At 38.8% G+C, this 21755-nt stretch overlaps 1 protein-coding gene across 22 annotated transcripts in view; it reads right to left on the reverse strand.

Annotated features, from left to right (window-relative positions):
- Positions 1-5595: 5595 nt before the first annotated feature.
- EFCAB7 (EF-hand calcium binding domain 7) overlaps positions 5596-21755 on the reverse strand; it is a 38612-nt gene continuing 22452 nt past the window's right edge. For 6 of the 22 annotated variants that reach the window (XM_070268918.1, XM_023641972.2, XM_070268921.1 and 3 more), the window contains 6 exons: positions 21043-21176; positions 18282-18430; positions 11158-11367; positions 9052-9159; positions 8016-8067; positions 5596-7391 (listed from right to left, as the gene is read on the reverse strand). In XM_070268918.1, coding sequence (XP_070125019.1) covers positions 7213-7391; positions 8016-8067; positions 9052-9159; positions 11158-11367; positions 18282-18430; positions 21043-21176 — 832 coding nt within the window. In that variant the 3' untranslated portion in view covers positions 5596-7212. Of the gene's footprint in view, positions 7419-7800; positions 8068-9051; positions 9194-11157; positions 11368-18281; positions 18431-21042; positions 21177-21755 lie in introns of those variants that run through there. The other 16 variants (XM_023641973.2, XM_023641971.2, XM_023641975.2 and 13 more) reach the window with 4 other exon arrangements.

The raw sequence follows: 21755 nt of genomic DNA on the forward strand, positions 1-21755 counted from the left end.
CAAATTAAAACTACTATGAGATACCACTGCATATCAGAATGGCTAAAATAAAAAATACTAACAATATCAAGTGTTCAGGAGCATGCAGAACAACTGGAACTCTCATACATCACTGGTGGAAATGCAAAATGGTACACCACTGTGGAAAACACTTTGGCAGTTTCCTAAAAAGTCAAACACACACTTAACCATATGACCCAGCAAGCTTGCCTTTGGCTATTTACCCTAGAGAAATGAAAACTTATGTTCACATCAGAACCTGTACATGAATGTTTATAGCAGCTTTACTAATATTGCCAAAAACCGGAAACAACCTAGCAAATGAAAGAATAAACAAATTGTGGTACATCCATATAAGGAAATACTACTCAGCAATAAAAGGAAGAAAGTATTGACACACACAACTTGATGATTCTGAAAGGCATTACGCTGAGTCAAAGAATTCAGTCTCTAAAGGTTACATAGTGCATGATCCCGTTTACGTGACATTCTCAAAAAGAGAAAACCATAGTGATGGAAAATTGATCAGGGGTTGCCAGGGGCTGGGGGTGTGTGTGTGCGTGTTTGGGAGGGGAGGAGGATGTGACTATAAGGGACAGTATGAAGGGGTATTTTGGTGATAGAACTGTTCTGTTTCCTGACTCTGTGGTGGTTAAATGAATCTACACTTGTTTTCAATTACTAGAACTGTACAACCTTGCCCCCTCCCCTAAAAAGTTCAAATTTATGGCATGATAATGTTTTGCTATGAAATATTAAATGTTAACTAGACTTGTGGTGATCATTTTGCAATATATACCAATATTGAATAATTATAAACTAAGATAATGTTATATATCAATTACACCTCAATAAAAAGAGTTGCACTATAACACTAAAACGCTGTGTCATCTTGACGAGCTGTTTCTCTAACAAGTCTTGTAATCCATCTTAACTAGGCTGTGCCTGTGTTAAGAAGCAGTAGACAATAGCAGTAGTTTCTTAGATTCCTTAGTTTGTCCTTATTTTCCTTATGAAGAGAATGACGCCTGTGACGGCAACTCAGCCAAAGACTCAGAGACCCTCACCTGTAATGAATGTCCAGGGCTTTGCTTTTCAAGGAGAGCCATGGTTGAAGAAAGGAATGGTGAGCCTCTATGCTTCCTCAGTGGCTCTCAAAGTGTGGTTCACGGAAGCCTGGTAGTCTAAACCTTTTCAGGCGGTCCACAAGGTCGGAACTATTTTTTAATGCTGGGATGTTTTTGCCTTTTTCACTGACGATGCAAAAGCAGTGGTGGGTAAGGTACTCTAGCACAAATCAAGATAGAGGCACCAGATTGCACTGTAGAGATTGTATGCTTTGTTGGTGCACACTTGCATCTTAAAAAAAAAAGTGCCAGTTTCACTTAAGGTCCTCATTAAAGCAGTACAAATTCTTTTAACAACTCCAAACCCGTGGCTCCGGATTGTCTTAATACACTGTGTGGTGAAGCGGAAGTACACATAAAACACTTCTGCTGCTTCCGAAGGACAACAGTGCCTCGAGGGAAAGTCTTTGAAATTTGCATGAGCTACCTTATCACGCGACACCATTTTTACTTGAATAAAACTAAACAAACCAAAACACAAACAAAAAAAGCCTCAGATGAAAGAGTATTACTTTTCACATAGAAGCTCAAGAAGTAACATAGTTTGTTCCGGATTGGAGAAAGGATTCACGGCTTCATGAAGGATGAGGCATTGAAAAATGCCTGTGGAAGGCACAGTGTGTAACAGTTGTCACCATCTGTCTTCTCTGATGGACCCTATATAATGAGGGCAGGATCAGTGTCTAGCTTGTTCCCCCCTGGAGATGCAGCAACTAAGCAATGCTCTTTACATATTGGTCGCTCAATAAGTCTATGAGTAATTGCCCTATTGCCTATGATAATAATATGCAGAGTTACAATATAGGAAATTCTAAGAAAAGTGAAAAACGAGACAAAATGCCTGAAAGTTCCTCCCCACCCTTTATAAATCCCTCTTCAAGGTCAAAGTTCTAGCTCGTGCCCCCGATTCTTCCAGCCCACGCTAGTCTTCCCAGCTTGTCCAAACCTGTTCTATCAACTAGCTCTAATATTTTAGTGTAGTACTTCTCAATATTTTAAAGCCCGTGTCTCATTTCCTTTAAAAGTTATTAAAATGTGCTTTTTATATTATTTAAATTTTAAAATGCATTGTATTGAGTGAGTAAAATCAAATCAAAGCACTGCTTAGCTCAACCTTTGCTTCCTTCCTGCAGTCCTCCAAGAGTCTTATCCCCCTCGCCTCCAAAACTGGGCGAGCCTCTCTTCCGCCTCTGTTCCCGTACCCTCATCACCGGTTTATGCTTAAGGACCAGTGTTCACTAATTCAAGACAATATTATTCCTTAACAGGACAACACGCAACTCATTCCCCAGCTCACTCTTCTCCTGAGGCTAGAAATCATGCCACCTGCTTTTCCATGACAACTAATGCCCGAGGTAATAGATACTTGCCAATTGGTTGTCCCTGTGGACCATTCTTCCGGCCTACTCATCTCCTAAAATTTTTACTGCCTGCTAAGAAAACAATTCTTTCAAAAGCTAAATCCAATTTTTGCAAAAGATGTTTAGAAAAAGCACAGAGAAATTTACTTTTTTGTGTGTATGAGGAAGATTTGCTCTGAGCTAACATCTGTGCCAATCTTCCTTTATTTTGTATGTGGGTTGCTGCCACAACATGGCTTGACAAGGGGTGTAGGTTTGTGCCCAGGGAACCAAACCCAGGGCGCCGAAGTGGAGTATGCCAGTCTTAACCACTATGCCATGGGCCTGACCCAAATTTACTTTTTGGTAATGCTGCACACTCACATCTGAAACTACCAGAACACTTACAGTGCTGGTATTCTGTAACTGGCACTTTTGCATTTACATCATATGTTGACATTGGCTTCAAGAATATGTATAAAATGTTGCATATTTATCAATTGTGTCTAAAAGAAATTGAAAAATATATATTTTTTAATCTGGAGGGAATGAAACCATACCTGTAACCCCTTTCTAATATGTAGGTCTTCTTTTTAAAATTAATATATATCTTCAGAAATGTATTATGTCAAAAAAATAAAGTACCTACTTTTAAAGTATAAAATTCACTTTGGTCAAAAATCACAAATGTGGAAAGCTTGTGACTTATTCTAAAGGACTGAGAATGCCTATTCTTCATCTTCCTCAGACAATTCTAGCCATAGCTAACAGGCACAGACACTTCAAAGCAACCAAAATCCTTTGCCCCCTGGACTTGGAGCAAACATTCCTAGGTCCGGACCCTAAGCTGTCTCCCCACATGAATCTCATCTACATTCCCTATCAGTTCCACTGTTTGCCTTATTTCTCCTCAAATCATTATGTAGTTCTTTTTCTCCCCCAGAAATTAAGCTAGGCTGAGGAGCAAAGATAGGCTTTATAATACTACGTAAAGCTAGCAGGGCTATCTCTGTGCCCTTATATTTGTAACTTCAAGAAGTGAAAGTCAGTATCTTTTTAAGAGCAGAAGTATCCACTTCACAAGTTAAAAAATAATTTTTATGTATTCTCTAGTAAGATGGGTGTACATGCCTGTGTATGGATATACCCAGGCTCTACAACACACTTCACCAAAGGAGTCTTAGAAGTCGGGAAGGACTCAACCCAGGGCTGAGAAATACTATTAATCAGTCTCTCTCTCTCTCTAATGAATAATAAAATAATATGCTCACCCTCTGGTGGCCAAAATAAGAAATACATTTCCATTTTCCTGGATTACATCCCAGACATGATTAATATGGTATATTACCCGCCTCATATTTAACCTACTCCAAAAATAGACCTAAAAGAAGGCCACTGGCTTTAAAAAAAACAAAAAAAAAAACAGGTGTAATACAATATCTAATGGAAAATCAACAAAATTATTAAGTACAATAACTTAAGAATTGCTTATAATATGACAGAATTTGGTACTTACCACTAATTTGGTTTTAAAATATCAGAACTGTAGAATTTTAGAGTAGGAGGGAATTACAGTGATCATTTAGTCTTCCCCTCCCAAACTGCTTATTAATAATCAGTGAAAAAACTAAATTTTTATTTCATTTTGTTTTAGTTGTTTTCCACTGTTAGTTAATGACATGAAAAACAAAGTCTGAGTAAATGGAATTGAATAAAAAGGCTTTTTTAAATGTTTCTATTTTTAATTTACAAATAGCCCTAAGAATTAGGAAAAATCCATGCCACTTATAAGTTTATTTTAATTTTCTGCCCACTTTATTCAACTGTCCAACAAATATTTGTTGCACATCTATTACGGTTTCTATGGCATACGCTGGAATTATAACTGTCCCTGCTTTCAGCCTAGTGAAGGGGACAGATAAGCGGTGATTGCCGTATGTAAGACGAGCACCACAACCAAGAGTGAGCACGAGGAATAAGGACCATCCAAGTGGTCTTGGTGGGGAGGGTAATCAGGAAAATTCTTGGGAAAGGTGACACATTCACTGAAACCTGAAGGAAGAAGAGGAAGAATCATTCTACAGGCAAGAAGGAAACATCACATCCAAAGGGCCTGAGGTGAGAATGTGGAAAGTGGGAGAAGCTACAGAAGTATAGTTGAAAAGAAGCCTGAAAAGGAATGGTCAGAGGTGGGAAGAAAATCTGAAGAATATGGGTATCCCAGAAAGGTCAACACTGTCCAACACTGGAGAGAAGACTAAAACATCCCCTAGATTTAATGACAAGGAAGTTACGATGTCCTGGGGGGAACAACCACTAGCTGAATTAACGGGAAAGAAGGAACGGGAGTGAGGAAGTGAGCCTAGCAAACGTGGACAATTGTTTCAAGTCCTTGTGCTGTGAAGGGGAGGACAGAAATAAGGATAGAGATGGGGAATGAGAGGTTTCTTAAAGACGAAGAGTCTGGAACATGTGTCAATAATAATGGGAAAAAGCCAATGTCGAGGGAGCGTTTGTAGATAAAACTCATTCTTGGGGAACTATAATGCAAATACTAAGGAAATAGGCAGGGATGGGACCTAGAGCACAGGAGAGAATGGGGTATCTAGAAGTCTTTTGCTAAGCTGGATCCTTGTTTTTTTTTTAAATTAAACCGCATGAAAGGTAACCTCAGAAAATAATACTGTCAATCTCTGCATAACTACCCTGAAAAAGGGAAGAACCTCTCGAAATTAAAGAAAACATTCTTATATGTTAACCAACTGTATTTGGTTGGATAAAGAATTACTATTAAACTATGAGTCAGGTATACAAGGACTTGAATTAAATTTAACTTGAAATGAAATATCTTTGTCTTTTCCACTGTTGAAAATGGGACCATAAGATAGTTTTTTTCCTCTCTCATAAGTGAGGTAGGAGAAGAAAAATAAAGGCTTGGTATGTCTAAGTGGTGACAGTGGTGGAAGATAAGCCTTAAGTGCTCACTAGTCCTTTCTTGAGTCTCCGTGTTCCAATGATACCACCTATCACCCTATTACAAAACACCTTTTAACAACTTGGGGCAAAGGCAACTTTATTATACGCTTTTGGTAATATAGCCAGATAATTAATTTCCTGCAACTTGATACTTTGTGAGATGGAATATACAGTCACATTTATTGGGTTTACAAAGCACCTGGCAATTAATAAAATGTTTCACGTAGCATTGCTTTTTAAGACATCATCTGAAGAATTCAAACTGCTAGATAACGATAACTCACTTTACAGATGTCTAAATCAAGGGCCAAAATTCCAAATGACATTTAAACTATGGGCTAGCATGTACTGGGTACAAAAATAATATACTGCCATACTGGTATTCATATTTCAAAAGCTGACATTTACTGGCCAAGTATTCTGTTACTGATATGGTTATACAGTTCTTAATTGCTTAATATAGTTTTTGATGTGCTATACTAGTCATCATTAAGTGCTATTTAGATTTAATTCCTACTATTTCAGAAAACACTTAATTAAAAGCAATCCACAAGAAAATTCATTAAAGAAAATTACTGTCAGAACAAAATATTCCTACTGTTGTGATTAGATTTTGGCTTAATATAAAAATCAATTTCTCCAAATTTTGCTTTAATTGTATTTTCTGATTGGAAAATTAATATATAATTAAATGGCTATTTCTGCATTACATTTTCTTTTTTTCCTTTTAATGATTTTATTAGTATGGTCACAAGTTTGACGTCTACAGTACATTGATAACATAGCCGAACACAATATTTGAAATAAGTAAATTACATCATTGTGACAAGTTTTAGGATGTCAGCTGACTGCTGGTGCATCTCGCATGCATGTGCATCTGCACACCCAACTTGCACAGCTCCATGGTGCTCGTCCCCGCTGGGTGCTGGTGCGTGCCTCAGCCAGGTCGGACACAGGAGCTGTCGTGCCCTTATGCAGACCCAGATTTTCAAGGGAAGCAGTGTGGAACTCAGGAATCCCCTGCAGCATGGTGGCAACACCGGTTTTGCTTTGGTTCAGGTAAAAATGCAATTATCGATTATTGCTTGTGTGAGGCCACCTGACCCCCCAGGACTTGGCCCAGCATAAAGGGTATTTTGACAGCCCTGCACGAGGCCAGTAGGCAGTTTCTGTACACGTTTCCTTTCCAGGAGAAGTCTAGAACTGAGATGCGCAGCCTTCCAACATGCTGTCGGTGACACAGCTGGAACTCAGACAGGATTTGTGTAACTTTCTCTCATTAAAGGTACTGAGGGGGAGCAGAACACGCCACCCCAAAATGTGTCACTTTGGCATGTCGATTATTTCGAGCTGAAGCCAAGTGAGACCCAGTAGACTCAGGAAAAGCTTTTTCCCTCTCCCTTAACTGCCTAAAAGGATTTAGACAGGGGCCTGTACCAGGAAGAGCTGTCACCAGAGATGACTTTCTATGTCAGAAAGACTATCCACACGGCAGGGCAAACACTGTGCCACGGAAGAGCAGGCGATGTTGTTATTGTTTAGTTGAGGAAACTCCATCCACATTTTCTTTAGAGCACGAGGGGCCATATTTGCACGGCCTCTGACACCAAAGACGACTGTGAGGTTGTGGTCCAGGTACTCTGCACCGGCTTCCCTCAGGGCAGAGATCTTCTCATCAAGGAAATCATTCCTGAATCTGTGACATGCTGCAGGATTGAGTTCTCTAATTGTTTAAATGTCAAATCACACATCGACCAGTCCCATCCTATCTACTGCGCGATGGTGCACTGAGCCGGGAGTCCTCTCCCAAGGATACTCAAGATCCAACTCCACGCTGTCGCTCCAATCTTAGCTGCCTGCCGAACCACCGCCAGTGTGGGTGAGGGTGGAAATGCGGTTCCTGGGCTTGAGCAGCTGCAGGGCCATGCAGGAGGGCACCAGCTCCAAGCTGAAAAGGTGCAGGAGGAGGGAGAGGCTGCCCGAAGAGGCAGGCATTGGAGGGGCTGCATGTCACCACCAGCAGCAGCAGGCAGAAGGGGCCCAGGAGGTCCCCTGGTCCTCCCACAGCCATATGCCTGGGACTACACTATCATGGACAGGAGTCCTGGATCTGCTGGGCTCCCAGGGCAGGGGAGTGAGAAGCCAAGGGTGTGAGCCCAAGACACTCGCCATAGCTGGCCCATTTACATTTTCTAGTTTTTGTTTGATAAATAAGATAAACCAAAAGTGTATAGGATTTTGTAGAATTCATTGAGTATTACTTTTTAAAAGCTTACCTGTAATTTTATTTTGATTTACTATTCCTAAATTAAATGTGCCCAGACTGCCCATTAAATTAAAAAGAAGGCCAAACAATAAAAGTATTATTTATATTTTAATAATGAAGTATATAACATGGGCACAAAATATAAATCCATACAAATAGATTATTATTTATGTACATCAATTAAACTGATTAACATTTAGTTGATCAGCAAATAACAGACTAAACCTGAAATAATTTTTCTTAGTTTGTTAGCCTCAAATAGGATTATTTCCTAAAAACAGTCTTAAGATATGAGGGAATACACACAGTGAGACATCCACTCCTGTTGTCCATTCAGAGGCATCACATGTTGACAAACCTGCATACAGAAATAGAAAGCTTTTACTTTCCCTTTATATATCATTACTTTGGGCTAATTTTTCAACAGAACAACATTTCCAGGCCTATGTAAAAAATACCCCTGTGCAGATAAAATTCCATAATTTGTCCTTATCAGGGGCCTGCCGTCTATGACCTGATGTCTAACAGGACAATCCGGCCTGAGTTCTCCTGCGACAGAGCAGCTGACGGCTGGTGCGTGTGAACGTGGGGCAAGGCGGTGGAGAGGCGAGCAAAGACCCTCCCCTCACGAGCCTAGAGTGCTTCCTAAAATCCTCACGGAGACAACGGGGAGGAAACTCTCTTTACCCTGTTGTAGAAGGTGTAGGATTTCACGGACAATCTGAAGGAAGAAAGGGTAAGAACAGAAAGCCTTTTCCGTTTTCCCCTGACTAGAGCAGTTTGCGAGTCTGCTGACCTGCCCCTGCCTTTGAACTCTGGCTGAATCAGAAACCCAGAGTTCTGCTGACACCAGAACTGCGGCCGTTCCTGGCTCCTCACTTAGCTGCTTGTCTAAAATTCAGAGGCGCTTTCTCTTTCACGTTACCTTAGAAAAATCTTCATAATGTAGATAAAAATATTTTGGAATATCAAAAGTCCTATTGCTATTAATACTACTTTGTAACTCTATATGATGTTCAAAAGTGCTTTCATGTACATCATTTTATTTTTATCTTTACATTAACCTTGTGAGGTACCTAAGTTGGTGATATTAATTTTACCTTTAAAGAGACAGGAACAGAGAGGTTAAGCAAACGTCCCATAATCACTCAACCAAACAGTGAGGACTGAGTTAGAACCAGTCTCCTATCTCCTAAATAGGATGACTGACACTAATACAAATATCATATTTAAAATAATTTTCTACTCTATTTCATATCTACACATTTATTCATAGCACTAACAGAAAAAATTTCTTTTCACATTGATAAAACAAAAAGCTCTAATTAGAAGACCACGTTACCATCGCAGATTTGGGTGCCACTTCGACTGCAAAGATGTTGAGTCCTCTGTTGTTCACGCAGTTTCTACTCAGCTCGTTGCTGATGTGAATAATCGCTTTATTATCTGACTATGAAAAAGACTTCGTAAGTGGCCAGTCCTTTCTTTAATAAATACAAATAAAATGAATTACAAAACACACTGTAAGTCTTGCGACAGAGGTATGCACAGGGTTCTACAGGAACAGAAATATTAGCTCGGACTAGGGTATCAAGGAAGACCTCAGGAAGAGGAGATACCTGAGATGGCAGACCACAGACGACAGAGAGCCTCCAGGATGGACAGCAAGCAAGGGAAAGCAGCAGGCAGCTGACAGTGAGAGAAACGCAGCAGCAAAGCGCCCCTGCTCACGGGGCTGCACGCCCTGCCTGCGGCCCACCACAGAAGGGCAGCACTGGGCTCCCTGGACTTGGTCTCAGCTCTTCCACTACTGAGCTGTGTGACCTTTTGCAAGTTATTTGATGCCCTGTGCTTCAGTTTCCTTGTGTGTATAATGGGGACAGTACTTACCTCGTCGGGTGGTTGTGAGAAGTGAACGTGTTAATATACATAAAGTGCCTGGCACATTGTAAGCTCTCAGATATTATTATTACCTCATTTTGGTGAAGGGAAGTTTAATTTTCCTTAAAAAGAAGGAGGTGGAGAGTTGAGAAATGATAGGTAATTGCAGAGCTGAGGGATCAGGGTAAGGTAGTGACTCCCTTCCACCCTTTTAATCCTAATAACACAGAGGGCAGAAAGGGAAGCTTGCTGGATCTTGGGAGTCACCCTCCAAAGCTTTACCATCCATTTGAAGATTGCAGTCTACCAGCCTAATTCATCAAATCCAAACTCGTCTATTTCATTCTCAAGACAACATACACAACCTGGGCCCATTCTGCCTGTGTTATTTACCTTCCTAATACTCCTCCAAATAAAGGTCTGTGTTTCTCAGAGCAGGTATTCTCACTCTTTCCCTGTCCTTCGCGTTGGCCCTCCTCACCCTTCTCTCGCACTGCTCCCTGCTTCGAAGGGCCGTCTCTCTGCATAGCTGCATCCTAGCTACTCTTCAAACCCCACACGGTCCCCTTGCCTTTCGCCACAAATCCTTCCCCAACTTCTGCAGTCCAAACCAACATCAACTACAAAAGACATGAATGCAGCAAAACTCCTTTTACACATACAAGCAGAACCATATAATTTAACATTTAATTATTCTCTGATTTCTTTCAACAGTATTAAAATTTTGTCTTTCCAACTAGCCTTTAACTCCTTGAAAGCAGAGACCATGTTACACTTTCTGTCAGCCCCTGTTGTGACTAGGAGAGTTAGTTACATAATACACACTAACATTGACTCAATATTCAGCCAAATCTTAAGAACTTTAAGAAATTTAGGGAAGGCAAAAAATAATGTAAGTCTCACCCAGGAACTAAAAGAAATAAGCCAATAGTCCTAAAAACCCAGGCATCCTGAGTAAGATTTTATGAAAATTTATAATTTCTAGAAAACTGGGTATCTCTGACTTTACAAATTTATGCATGTATTCTCTTGATCTGCAATATCAATGGTAGCAGGGAAGATGGCCAAAGCTAGACATAGTTGGCTTGATAACAAAAGGTCCTGGACAGTGGAATATATTTAATTAGATAAACTGATGATAGTCTACAGGATTTCTGATATTGCAAAGTTTGTGTAAAAAGTTGGGTTACATTTTTTTATGTTGTTTATATTCCTTTAAAACGTGCTGTCTATTATTTAAAACAGCTATGTATGCGTGAAGACTTCTAGTAATAAACTAAATAAAACACTTTGTACCCAGATTATGCTCTATCTTCATAGATCTCTAAATAATTTTTATTGGAGAAAAATATCCTAAGAGAAAAACAATGATCTCAAGCCTTTAAAAAACAGAAAAATGATCATGCTCAGTTTGAGTTAGAAACCTGAGGAGAAAGAATACTTGCCTATTATAAATATTACTAATGTAATGGGATATTTAATTGCTGTGCAAGAATAGAGAAAGAAAGAAGATGGAACATACTAGTAACCACCGCGGTCACAAGGCGCACCACCTCATAACTGGTACCTTGTTCTCAATAACTGATGTTATCCAGGTGTCACACGTATAGGTATGTACAATTATGTCTTCATAGCCGTCCATTACTTTGGCATCACCTTTGCTGAGGACGGACTTACAAACGGCCTTCTCAAGTTGCCCACTGCATGCCTCCATGTGAACAGCTTTAATTCTTGGCTTGCATTTGTCTGCATAGACATCAATGACAAATGGGCATGCCTGATGTGAGAGAAAAAGCAGACCTTGTTTTAACCTTTGATAGAATTGAAAATTATTTATTGTTAAAATGTTCATCGTATGATGTAAGAAGCACTGTACTTTCTAGCTGGTCCTTCTGACAAACGTTCAGAGAGAAACTTCAGTACTATGAATTGAGTAATAAAACCATGAAATTCTGATTTTTTTGGAAGCATATTTTTAGTTATGTTCACAGAAAAGGAAAGAAAACTAAAACCTCTAGCAAATCAGCCATACACTCTGTAAGCAATAGCACCACCTCTCCACTTGGTTTAGAGCTAACTTATGTCATAGTAGTTATTTAACTTCCTTTTCTAACTTTAAGGCTACAGAAAGAATTCATCAAAGGGCTCTAAACAAATTATTATGTTTACAATTGAAACAATGCATGGATATAGAGCACCAAAAAGAACTAAATGCAAAAAAATAAATTCACAGTTCAAAGTTAGTATAAAATCACCTTCAAAATCTAGGATCTAAAAAGACTTTGTGCATTTGGAAATGGATTTTTCTGATGTCTGCCTTTTAGTCTTTACCATAGCCCACAGGATGCTGCACACAGCAGCTGCTGCCTCTCCGGCCAGCCCAGCCTCCCGCTCGCCACACTCCAGCTACTCTGAGCCTCCAGATGCTGGAACAAAGGAAGCTCTTTCCTACGGCATGGCCTTCGATTGGAGGGTTCTCTCTGCGTGGAAGATTCTTTCACATCTTTTCACATGTGTTCCTCATCCTCTGCCATCAGGTCAAAGCTCAAGTGTCACCCTCTGCAGAGAGAGCTGCCCAGGTCCCAGCTCCTTCACACCCCATCCCCCCCCCCTCAACTTCTTCTCTACTTTGGCCTCTGGCTTGTTTCTTTCAAAACTCTTTTGAAATGATTTTATTTATTTTCCATTTAATTAATCATTCTCCTTCAGGGAAGGCAGGAATTTTGACTATTTTATTCATCATTGTGTCCTCCCTGCCTCTTTATTACATGCTTACCCCACAGAAGGCATTCAATACGTATTTGTTAAATAAACGAATGAATTCACACACATTGACGATCATCTTTCTATTTGGGGGCAAAAGATAAAAGTCTGAAGTTAGTAGAATATGAATAGACATTTTTATTTTAAAAAAAAGTTTTAAAATATTTTAATGACTCCCAACCTTTGCCAATAATAAAGTCATCTTTTTAAGAGAGAGAATAGAATAAAAAATCATTGGACTAAAAGCAGAAGACCTGGGTTTGTAACTGGATTTTGCCACTTACTGGTTACACGATCTGGGGCAAGTCACTTAACTCCTATGAGGCTTAGCTTCTTCATTGAGAAAGTGGGAATAGACAGAATATATTCTCTTAAGGATTGTTGGAAATAGCTAATAGGTGATATGTGCCAAAATATTTTACAATATAGAATTCTAAAAAAAAAAAGATTATAATAATTATGATTGTGAAATTTTAAAGTCTTGATTTATTTTTTCAGTATTGAATAGAGTCTGGTATTGTTTTGCCATTTTGAAAGTCCTGGTGATCGGTTTTATTTAACCAAGTTACTATTTAAAGATTCTCTGAAAGTAAAGATCCTAAAGGTCCTTGTTAAAGACATGTTCTCTAAAATTTTAAAAATAAAATCTTGGGGCCGGCCCAGTGGCGCAGGCCTTATGTTTGCACATTCTGCTTCAGCGGCCTGGGGTGTGCCGGTTCGGATCCCAGGCATGGAACTACACACAGCTAGTCAAGCATGCTGTGGCAGGCATCCCACATATAAAGTAGAGAAAGATGGGCACAGATGTTAGCTCAGGGCCAGTCTTCCTCAGCAAAAAGAGGAGGATTGGCAGCAGATGTTAGCTCAGGGCCAATCTTCCTCAGCAAAAAGAGAAGGATTGGCAGCAGATGTTAGCTCAGGGCCAATCTTCCTCAAAAAAGAGTTAAATAAATAAAATCTTATCTACTCTAAAAAAGCTGCCCTATAACTATACAATTTTTTCTGTTCATGGGCTTGAAATTTTATTTAATTATTCTCTTTATCCTAATAAGTTAATACAGGAAGCACACAAGCAAGAAAACTGTTCATTGTAAACTGTTAATTTAACAAATATTAACAGTATATAATACAGAGGATGGGGAAGACTGTAATAATAAAGTCTGGATTAGGGCATGCTACTTAAATTTAGCACAAAACGTGGCCCTCAGCTACCTGTTAGCCAAGGCAAAAGTGAAATAAAGTGTGTTACATAGCTCCTAAAATCTAAAAAAATGAAGTAAATTTTTCCCACTTCTGAATTCTAAAAGGAATTTATACCATGAAATTCTTTTTAAAAAAGAAGAGAAGAAAAAAAAAATGAAAAACTAGACAAATGTTTTGCTTATCGACCTTCAATAAAAGAGCAAAGTATTGGGGCTGGCCCCGTGGCCGAGTGGTTAAGTTCGCGCGCTCCGCTGCAGGCGGCCCAGTGTTTCGTTAGTTCGAATCCTGGGCGCGGACATGGCACTGCTCATCAGACCACGCTGAGGCAGCGTCCCACATGCCACAACTAGAAGAACCCACAACGAAGAATACACAACTATGTACCGGGGGGCTTTGGGGAGAAAAAGGAAAAAATAAAATCTAAAAAAAAAAAAAAAAAAAAAAAAAAAGAGCAAAGTATTAAGTTATGGTGACACAGGGGCAATGCCCTTGGGGCAAGAACAGTGAAGAAGTTACGCTTGTTCTTTGAAAGAGAATCTGCTTTATAGGTTGATCTAGAGAATGGATAATCTACAATTCTAAAACCTGAATTGGCAGGTTTAATGAGAAAAAATAAAGTAAAAATGACTGGTGGTGCCTGATTGTGCAGGGAAAAAATATCAGAAGACAAACCAAGACTGTAGTGTAGGTTACAGAATGCTTAAAACGAAATGAACTTTATTTGTCTGGGTTTACTAAAACCATTCAAATAATGGGATTTCAAACAATCCTAAACCCCTCCCCAAATCCTCACCTGTAACTGATACTTCGGTTACTCTTTGTGACACAATACCTACTAATTTAATAGGTGGGACCAAATTTTAGCTCAAATCAGCATTAGATTACTCAGGTTATATATGATTCAAGAATTACCAAAGATATGGCTATGGTTCCAGAATCCTTACAGGCCAAACTTACAGACATGTTCAAATCAATCAGAATACAGGTCTGAAGATTATAGATTGATTCTTCCTAGATTATCATAAACCTTTCTTTTTTCACAAACACGGAAATGTTGGGTCATGCTCTAGGCATGCTAACTTTGTAACACAGCACACACCAAAGAGCCACTGTCTCTCACCTCCTTGCCTCGGAGCACGGCAAGCTCCAGTCAAAATATCTCCACATCTCATATGAATCCTTTAAATCAAATGCTACCACATGTATAAACCCCGATTACTAATGGGAACCACTCAACATTCTTGTACCAGTTGATTAATTATGAATTGTTACTTTCTCCTTCTTGTTACCATCTGCTGGTGTAATACTTTAATCCAAAAACTCTGTAACCCTTACTGAACGAGGAGAATCTTCGCATTGTAACTATGTAAATCAAGACATATCCATGCCCAGAACAAAATTTCTGGATTCTCCAACAGCAAATCCTGACTTAATATTGTTTGTTGGTGGGTTTTATATTAAAAAATAAAAGGACAATACCAGGCTTGACATACAATAAGTAGACTAGTCTCTTTTGTAAAATATATTTCCTTACCAGGAAACAGCTCAGCTCAAATGACTAAACTGTGGCTCTCTCTAAGGCATGTCAAATTACTAAAAGAAGAGAGTGAAATATATGAATAGGTAGTATGCTGTTAGAATAACTGACTTTTTAAAAATGTTATAGAAAAAACCAGGGTTTTTTTTTTTCCACTTTCTCAAGTACCCTTTAAAAATGAACAACAAATACATTATTTGATACCTAAAGTAACTGCTATCAAAGAGACTTAAAGAAGTTCTATAGAAGCTACTATAGTGTACTATAGATACTATAGAAATACTTTAAAAGTACTGTAGAAACACTCTAGAAATACTATAGAAACACTTTTCACAGATCATTATACTAGACAGACTACTCTGACTAAAGTCCTTATATAAACAACAACAGAGGAAAACAAATCAATAGAGAAGTTGCAAGGATTCCACTGTAGATACATAAAACTTGGCCTACCAAATTTTCCAAAGAAACAATGGGTATGATCAGGTTGTGAGAGCCATGAGGGTGAAAGCTGGGAAACCCAGACGGCTGCCTGAACATTAGCTAAAATCCTGCATGAAACAACTCATTCCAGTCGGGACAAACTGGCTACAGTACTAAACACCGAGGGAAAACCTTCCCAGGACAGTGAAGGATGTGGTCAGTCCATGCACGCTTCACCTGCAACTAAATTCACCTGGAAAAACTGTGGGACACAAGCTGAGATGATGCTCTGAAAGACTCTCTGAGCATTTCCAAATTGAATTTACACAGTTGCCTCTCCCGCTATGGTTTACGAGTATGTACTACTAATAACAGTACATTTATTTACAGAATGGGTCAAAATACTTCCCTGTTTAAAGGCCACAGTCATCACGACTGCCTAGGACATTTCAAATTACTGATCCCACGACAAGGAACATATTCAACTAGAACAATTATTCATGAATTTGGATCGCATAAGGCTTTGCTCCTCACTCTTTACCATTCCCAAACCTCGGGTAAATGAAAAGGGCCTTAACAGAATTGCAAAGGTACATCCTTTAAACAACCTAAAGTGAGGTTTTTCAGAGAACCTCCAGAAGCAGACAGTCCACAGAATTAACTGCTAGCCCCTTTGAACAAGCACATAATGGTGTGAAGTAAGCAGCCTCTTCTCAGAAGCACTGGAGCAAGACTCTTCTACAGGTGACACTCTTCTTTGCACACTCTTGTTTATTCAGTGTTCCTCTTTACCGATGGAAGGATGTCTATGTCTGACGTGGTCTGTCATGTTCTCCTTGTTAGTAATAATGACTTGCCTAAGGCTAGACTTTAAGGAAAATGTGTTTGAACTATGAGAAATACAAAATGCAACACTTACTATTTGTCACAATACCACGAAACATTACACCTACAGTTCCACTAAGGATGACCATATCTCTTGTGTAGCTCCTCTGTGGAAATCAGACGATTTAAAGCCCACCCAGAAGCTAGGTAAATTATCCATACAGCTGTTAGTGAGGCCATTTCAAAGGTATGACTCCTTCACACTCTCAATGGGTTACATTTCCTTAAACGCACTCTAAAAGAACAAAACCCCTTCTAGAAAAAGACTCCTGAAGATAGTGATCCCATTCATAGCAGTTACACCACTGGAGGTGGTCATTAAAAACACTGATCCCTCATGTTGGTTGACATCGTAATTAACATAGCCTGAACCCTGGGGGCACAACAAGCCAGTTTCAGTTCTTTCACCCAGAAATTATAGATAATATAAAGCCTTCACTTTCTTTGGATCAACCAGGGAAGGGTCTGCACCGATGCTAATACTGCGCGTTGCACCTGGATTAACACTACAAGTAAAACCATCTACAACTACCTGAGCTGTACAAAGGAGACTTAGGGGGTATTTGGGGCTTTTCTTGGCCAAGCCTGGAAAAGCTAGGATCATGATTCTGGAGTGCCCTCCAGTCCCTTCTTATAAACCTGATCAATTACTCTGCAACAACTTACTTCAATAAACACACTTTTGTAAGCCAACCAGTGTCAGCAACTCACTTTTGAAAGTCAGGCAATCAGGGACAGGCTCACGTCAATAAACATACCGCTGAGTGCCAACCAATCAACAGTGTCCCCCAAGTCACCACGCTTCCCCAAAAGCCTACGTAAGTAAGATGAGCACTCTGCTCTGCGTGGAGGTGGTCCCTGACCAGCACGGCTCTCCCTTACAGTAAGCATTCGGCTTAGCTTTGTCTTTTTATCTCAGTTAGTGAGTGGTGGTCTCATCAGCCTTTCACATTTTCACTGGATACATTTTTCTACCACTTGAATTTCCAATGATGTGAATATATTACCTTTTCAATAAATGAATAAATAAAATTTAAATTTAAAAAGTTTGTCTCAGAAACACTTCTTGCCTCTTGTTTCAAAGGTCAATGACATCAGCAAATGTTATAAAATGTCTTAAATTGTTCTTAACCAATTTCTCTATTAAGCGAAAGTATGTGTAGCAGACATAATATTATTCATAGACCCAATGATGATTTTGCACCATGGTGAAAATATAGGATTCAATGAATTTAGGTTAATGAAATGTGGCCTGAAACTCTTAAATTCTTAATTTTAAACCTGATACAAAAATATAGAATTTGAGAAATAAGGCTAATTTTTATTATTCCTCTGGTTTATTGCAAGCCTTGCTCAATTTCTATGCCTCTCATGTTAATAAATAATAATAATGATAGCTAATACATACAGTGCTTTATATGAACCAACCATTGTCCCAAGTGCTTGCAAAAATTAACCAAAGGAGGACCTTTTTAAAAAGGTCAAAATTCCAGTGCTCATACAGACAGATTCCCCTTATTCCAAGAGAGTCTTTATTCTGTTAGGAGAAAGAGTTCCCTATAGAAATGAGACATTTAGCAACTCAAATGCCAACACCAATTAAGAAACATCATTTTTTAAATTACCAATTGTTTTTCTGCATATCACATGCTCAAATTCCTTTGTTCCTGAATTACTTAAACGTTGGCAGTAACTAAATTTCAGTTAAAAACAGGAACTTGCATCAACTAGCAGAAACACGCTGTTGCACCCACAATTCATCCATATGCTGAAGTTCGAGGATTTGAGTGCTCAATTCAAAAGTCATGTGTCAGGAAGATGTTCGTGGGGTATAAAATTATGTACATTAAATCCACTGCAAAATTTTAAGATTGCTTTACCTCTGTTAATTCCAGAGCTTTATTGTAGCCCATGGCGTGCAGAGTTACCCAAAGGTCACGAGGATCTCCCTCCCGATCGTTGGCTTCCATCAGATTCAGATCCATAAAGCCCCGTCTTGTTAGTTCATTCTTCTTTGTATCAAAATTCTCTGTTAAAACAACCAAAAGTTTCTTTCTTACATAATTTTAAAATCCATATGTTTAATAAAATGTCCATTATATATTATTACTCATAGATGTTTACTTTACTTTGCGAGCAGCGCAAAGGCAGAATAAGAAGAGCTCAACACACCAGAGAGGAACTGCTCTAAGTCCCCACAACCCAGTGAGCACCAGCACAGAGCAGGATTTAGTTTCTCAACAAAACCCCAAGTTATAAATAATGCAGATATATGCCAAAGTTAGAGGAAATTGTAGTCTTTCTGGGTAAATTCTAACCTGCCTGCTTATCTAGAGTATACACTGATATATATTTCAGAAATTCAAATGCTTCATATATATTTGCTACTTAAACCCAGCAGAATATGGATGAATTTGATGTAATACCCCCAAAACTACTGGTGTTTCAAAAAGAAATGTGGATGGTGCCAGATTTAAGGAGACTGTAATAAGCCTAATTGCTCTAGTTTTACCTGAACTTTCCCTGGGTCCTTAACAAACTGTTAGATAATGGGGAACCCTTTGGAGTCCATGAATGTCCCAGACTAATCTAAGTATGTCTATTTTAACGTTATCTGTAAGCAAAAGTAAATTCACCTAGAAGTATCTAGACATGTATAATACCTGAATTCGTCTATAAAATAGATAATAAACAGCTACTCATTATGGATTATATTTTGTTAAATGCCCTACAACAAGAAAGACTTTATTTTCCAACTTCATCTGTAATATATACAAGGGAAATGGGTACTCTTATTTGAGATATCTCTTTTGTACGTATTTCTATGAGAAAAGCAGCAGAGACATAACTGTTTAAAACTGGTTGACTTTAATAGTTTAAAATATGTTTAGAATTTCGAAAGTGACTCAACTTTTGCAAGGAAAAAGAAGGAAATGTAGATTCAATTAGATCATAGAGAGAAATGGTAGCCACTAAAATGGAGGCTGGAGCTACTATGTAGTAAAGCAAGATGAAAATATTAATATTTGATATATAACACAAAGAAATTACTACTTTCAAGAAAAATGTATCTAGATACCATAATATAAAGATTATCAATAACTAACCTACTTTTAAAACTTAAAATTCACAATCCTCCATTAATTTTTTAAAAGTTTACTGGGCCTGGCCCAGTGGCATAGCGGTTAAGTTTGCGCACTCCGCTTTGGCAGCCCAGGGTTCACCAGTTAGGAACCCGAGCGTGGATCTACACACCACTTGTCAAGCCATGCTGTGGCAGGTGTCCCACATATAAAGTAGAGGAAGATGGGCACAGATACTAGCTCAGGTCCACTCTTCCTCAGCAAAAAGAGGAGGACTGGCAGCAGATGTTAGCTCAGGGCTAATGTGCCTCAAAAACAAAGTTTATTAGTACTTGACTTCAAGACTTACTTGAAAGCTACAGTAATCAAGACAGTGTGGTACTGGCAAAATGTTAGACACCTCAGTGGAATAACATAGAGAGCTCAGAAACAGACTCATACAAATATATTCAACTGATATTTGACAAAAGAACAGTGAACCCAATGGAGAAAGGATAGTCTTCTCAACAAAAGGTGCTGGAACAACTGGACATCCACACGCAAAAAAATAAATCTAGACAAGGACCTAAACCTTACATCCTTCACAAAAATTAACTAAAATAGACCCAAAGCACAAATCTCTAAAACTTCTAGAAGAAAACAGAAGAATATCTGGGTGACCTTCTGTTTGGCTATGAGTTTTTAGATACCTGACACCAAAAGCATCATCTATGAAAGGAAAAATTAAGTGAGACCTCATTAAAATTAACTTCTGCTCTGTGAAAGAGAATGAAAAGACAAGCCACAGAGTGGGAGACAAGCCACAGAGTGGGAGAAAATACTTGCAAAACACATATCTGATAAGGACTTGTATTCAGCATACACAAAGAACTCTTAAAACTCAACAGTAAGAAAAAAAAATCTGAATCAAAAAATGGGCGAGAGATCTGAACAGAAACCTCACCAAAGAAGATATACAGATGGTAAATAAGCATATGAAAAGATGCTTACCATCATATGTCATTAAGGAATTGCAAAATAAAATAACAAATCACCTCTACACACCTATTAGAATGGCTAAAATCCAAAAAACTGACAACACCAAATGCTGACGAGGATACAGAGCAACAGGAATTCTCATTCTTTGCTGGTGAGAATGCAAAATGGTGCGGCCACTTTGGAAGACAATTTGGCAGTTCTTTTAAAGTTAAACACAGTTTTACTGTACCATCCAGCAAGCTGAATTGAATGGAGTTGAAAACAACATACACACAAACATCTGCACAAGTGTTTACAGCAGCTACGTTCATAACTGCCAAAAATTGGAAGCAATCAAGTCATCCTTTAACAGGTGAAACCAGAATGAAGTAATTTATATTTTCTTTTAACTTGAGTAGTACACCAATTTAAAAAAAATAAATGTTTAAGTTCTTATGGTCTACAAACAACGTCACTACTTTTAAAGTGTCCTAACTGCTACAATAATATTCCACAGAGAAGTTTGACATTTTATGTCTTAAAGATAAAAGGATGCTATATATATTTTTATATATCCATTAAGAAAAAGAAAAGTACTTACCTCTGCACACAGCCCAAGCATCTTCATCACATTTCTCACCACTGGTTCTCAATTCAAAAAAATTATATTCTTCAAGGCTAAGAAGACCATTTCCATCTAAATCAATTACCTCAAATATATCTGATAAAGTTGACCTAAAATTATAAAAACAGCAAATTATTTGTTGTTTCTAACACAACTAGACTGAAGGAGGTTTCTGTGAGGATAACTTTCAAAAGGCAGAAATATCAAGGCATTAAACAACTTTTGTGAACTATAAAGTTAGTGCATCCACATATATTTTTGACTCTGTCCAGTACTACACGAGATAAACAGGTCTCTAAAGCAGCCGCAGTGTCTCGAGACTGGTGGGAACTCAGTGAGTAGCAGTTCCCTCCTCCTCTTCTCCCTTCTCTGATCTGCCTTCCTTTTCCTCTGACCAGGTCCTGCTGTGTGTATCTAGGGCATGGGAGAACTGCCTAAGTGTCTGGATTTATATCTGATGGGTAACTAAGTCTATAGTGCAACCAGCAGGATCTATTTCTAAGGCAGTGCCTAGTGGGGAGAAATCGGTAGACGTTTGGCTAAAGTTGACTTGTCAGATGTGTGGAACTCGGAAATGAACAGCAATCCCAGAGCTGTGAACGGAAGGTCACCTTCAGACGCCTAGTGAATGAGCTGAGTTACTGAACTACAGTCTGGGCGTGGGGCAGCGGCTGGCCGAAGGAAAGGAT

Source organism: Equus caballus, chromosome 5 (assembly GCF_041296265.1).
Source record: "Equus caballus isolate H_3958 breed thoroughbred chromosome 5, TB-T2T, whole genome shotgun sequence".
Classification (NCBI taxonomy): domain Eukaryota; kingdom Metazoa; phylum Chordata; class Mammalia; order Perissodactyla; family Equidae; genus Equus; species Equus caballus.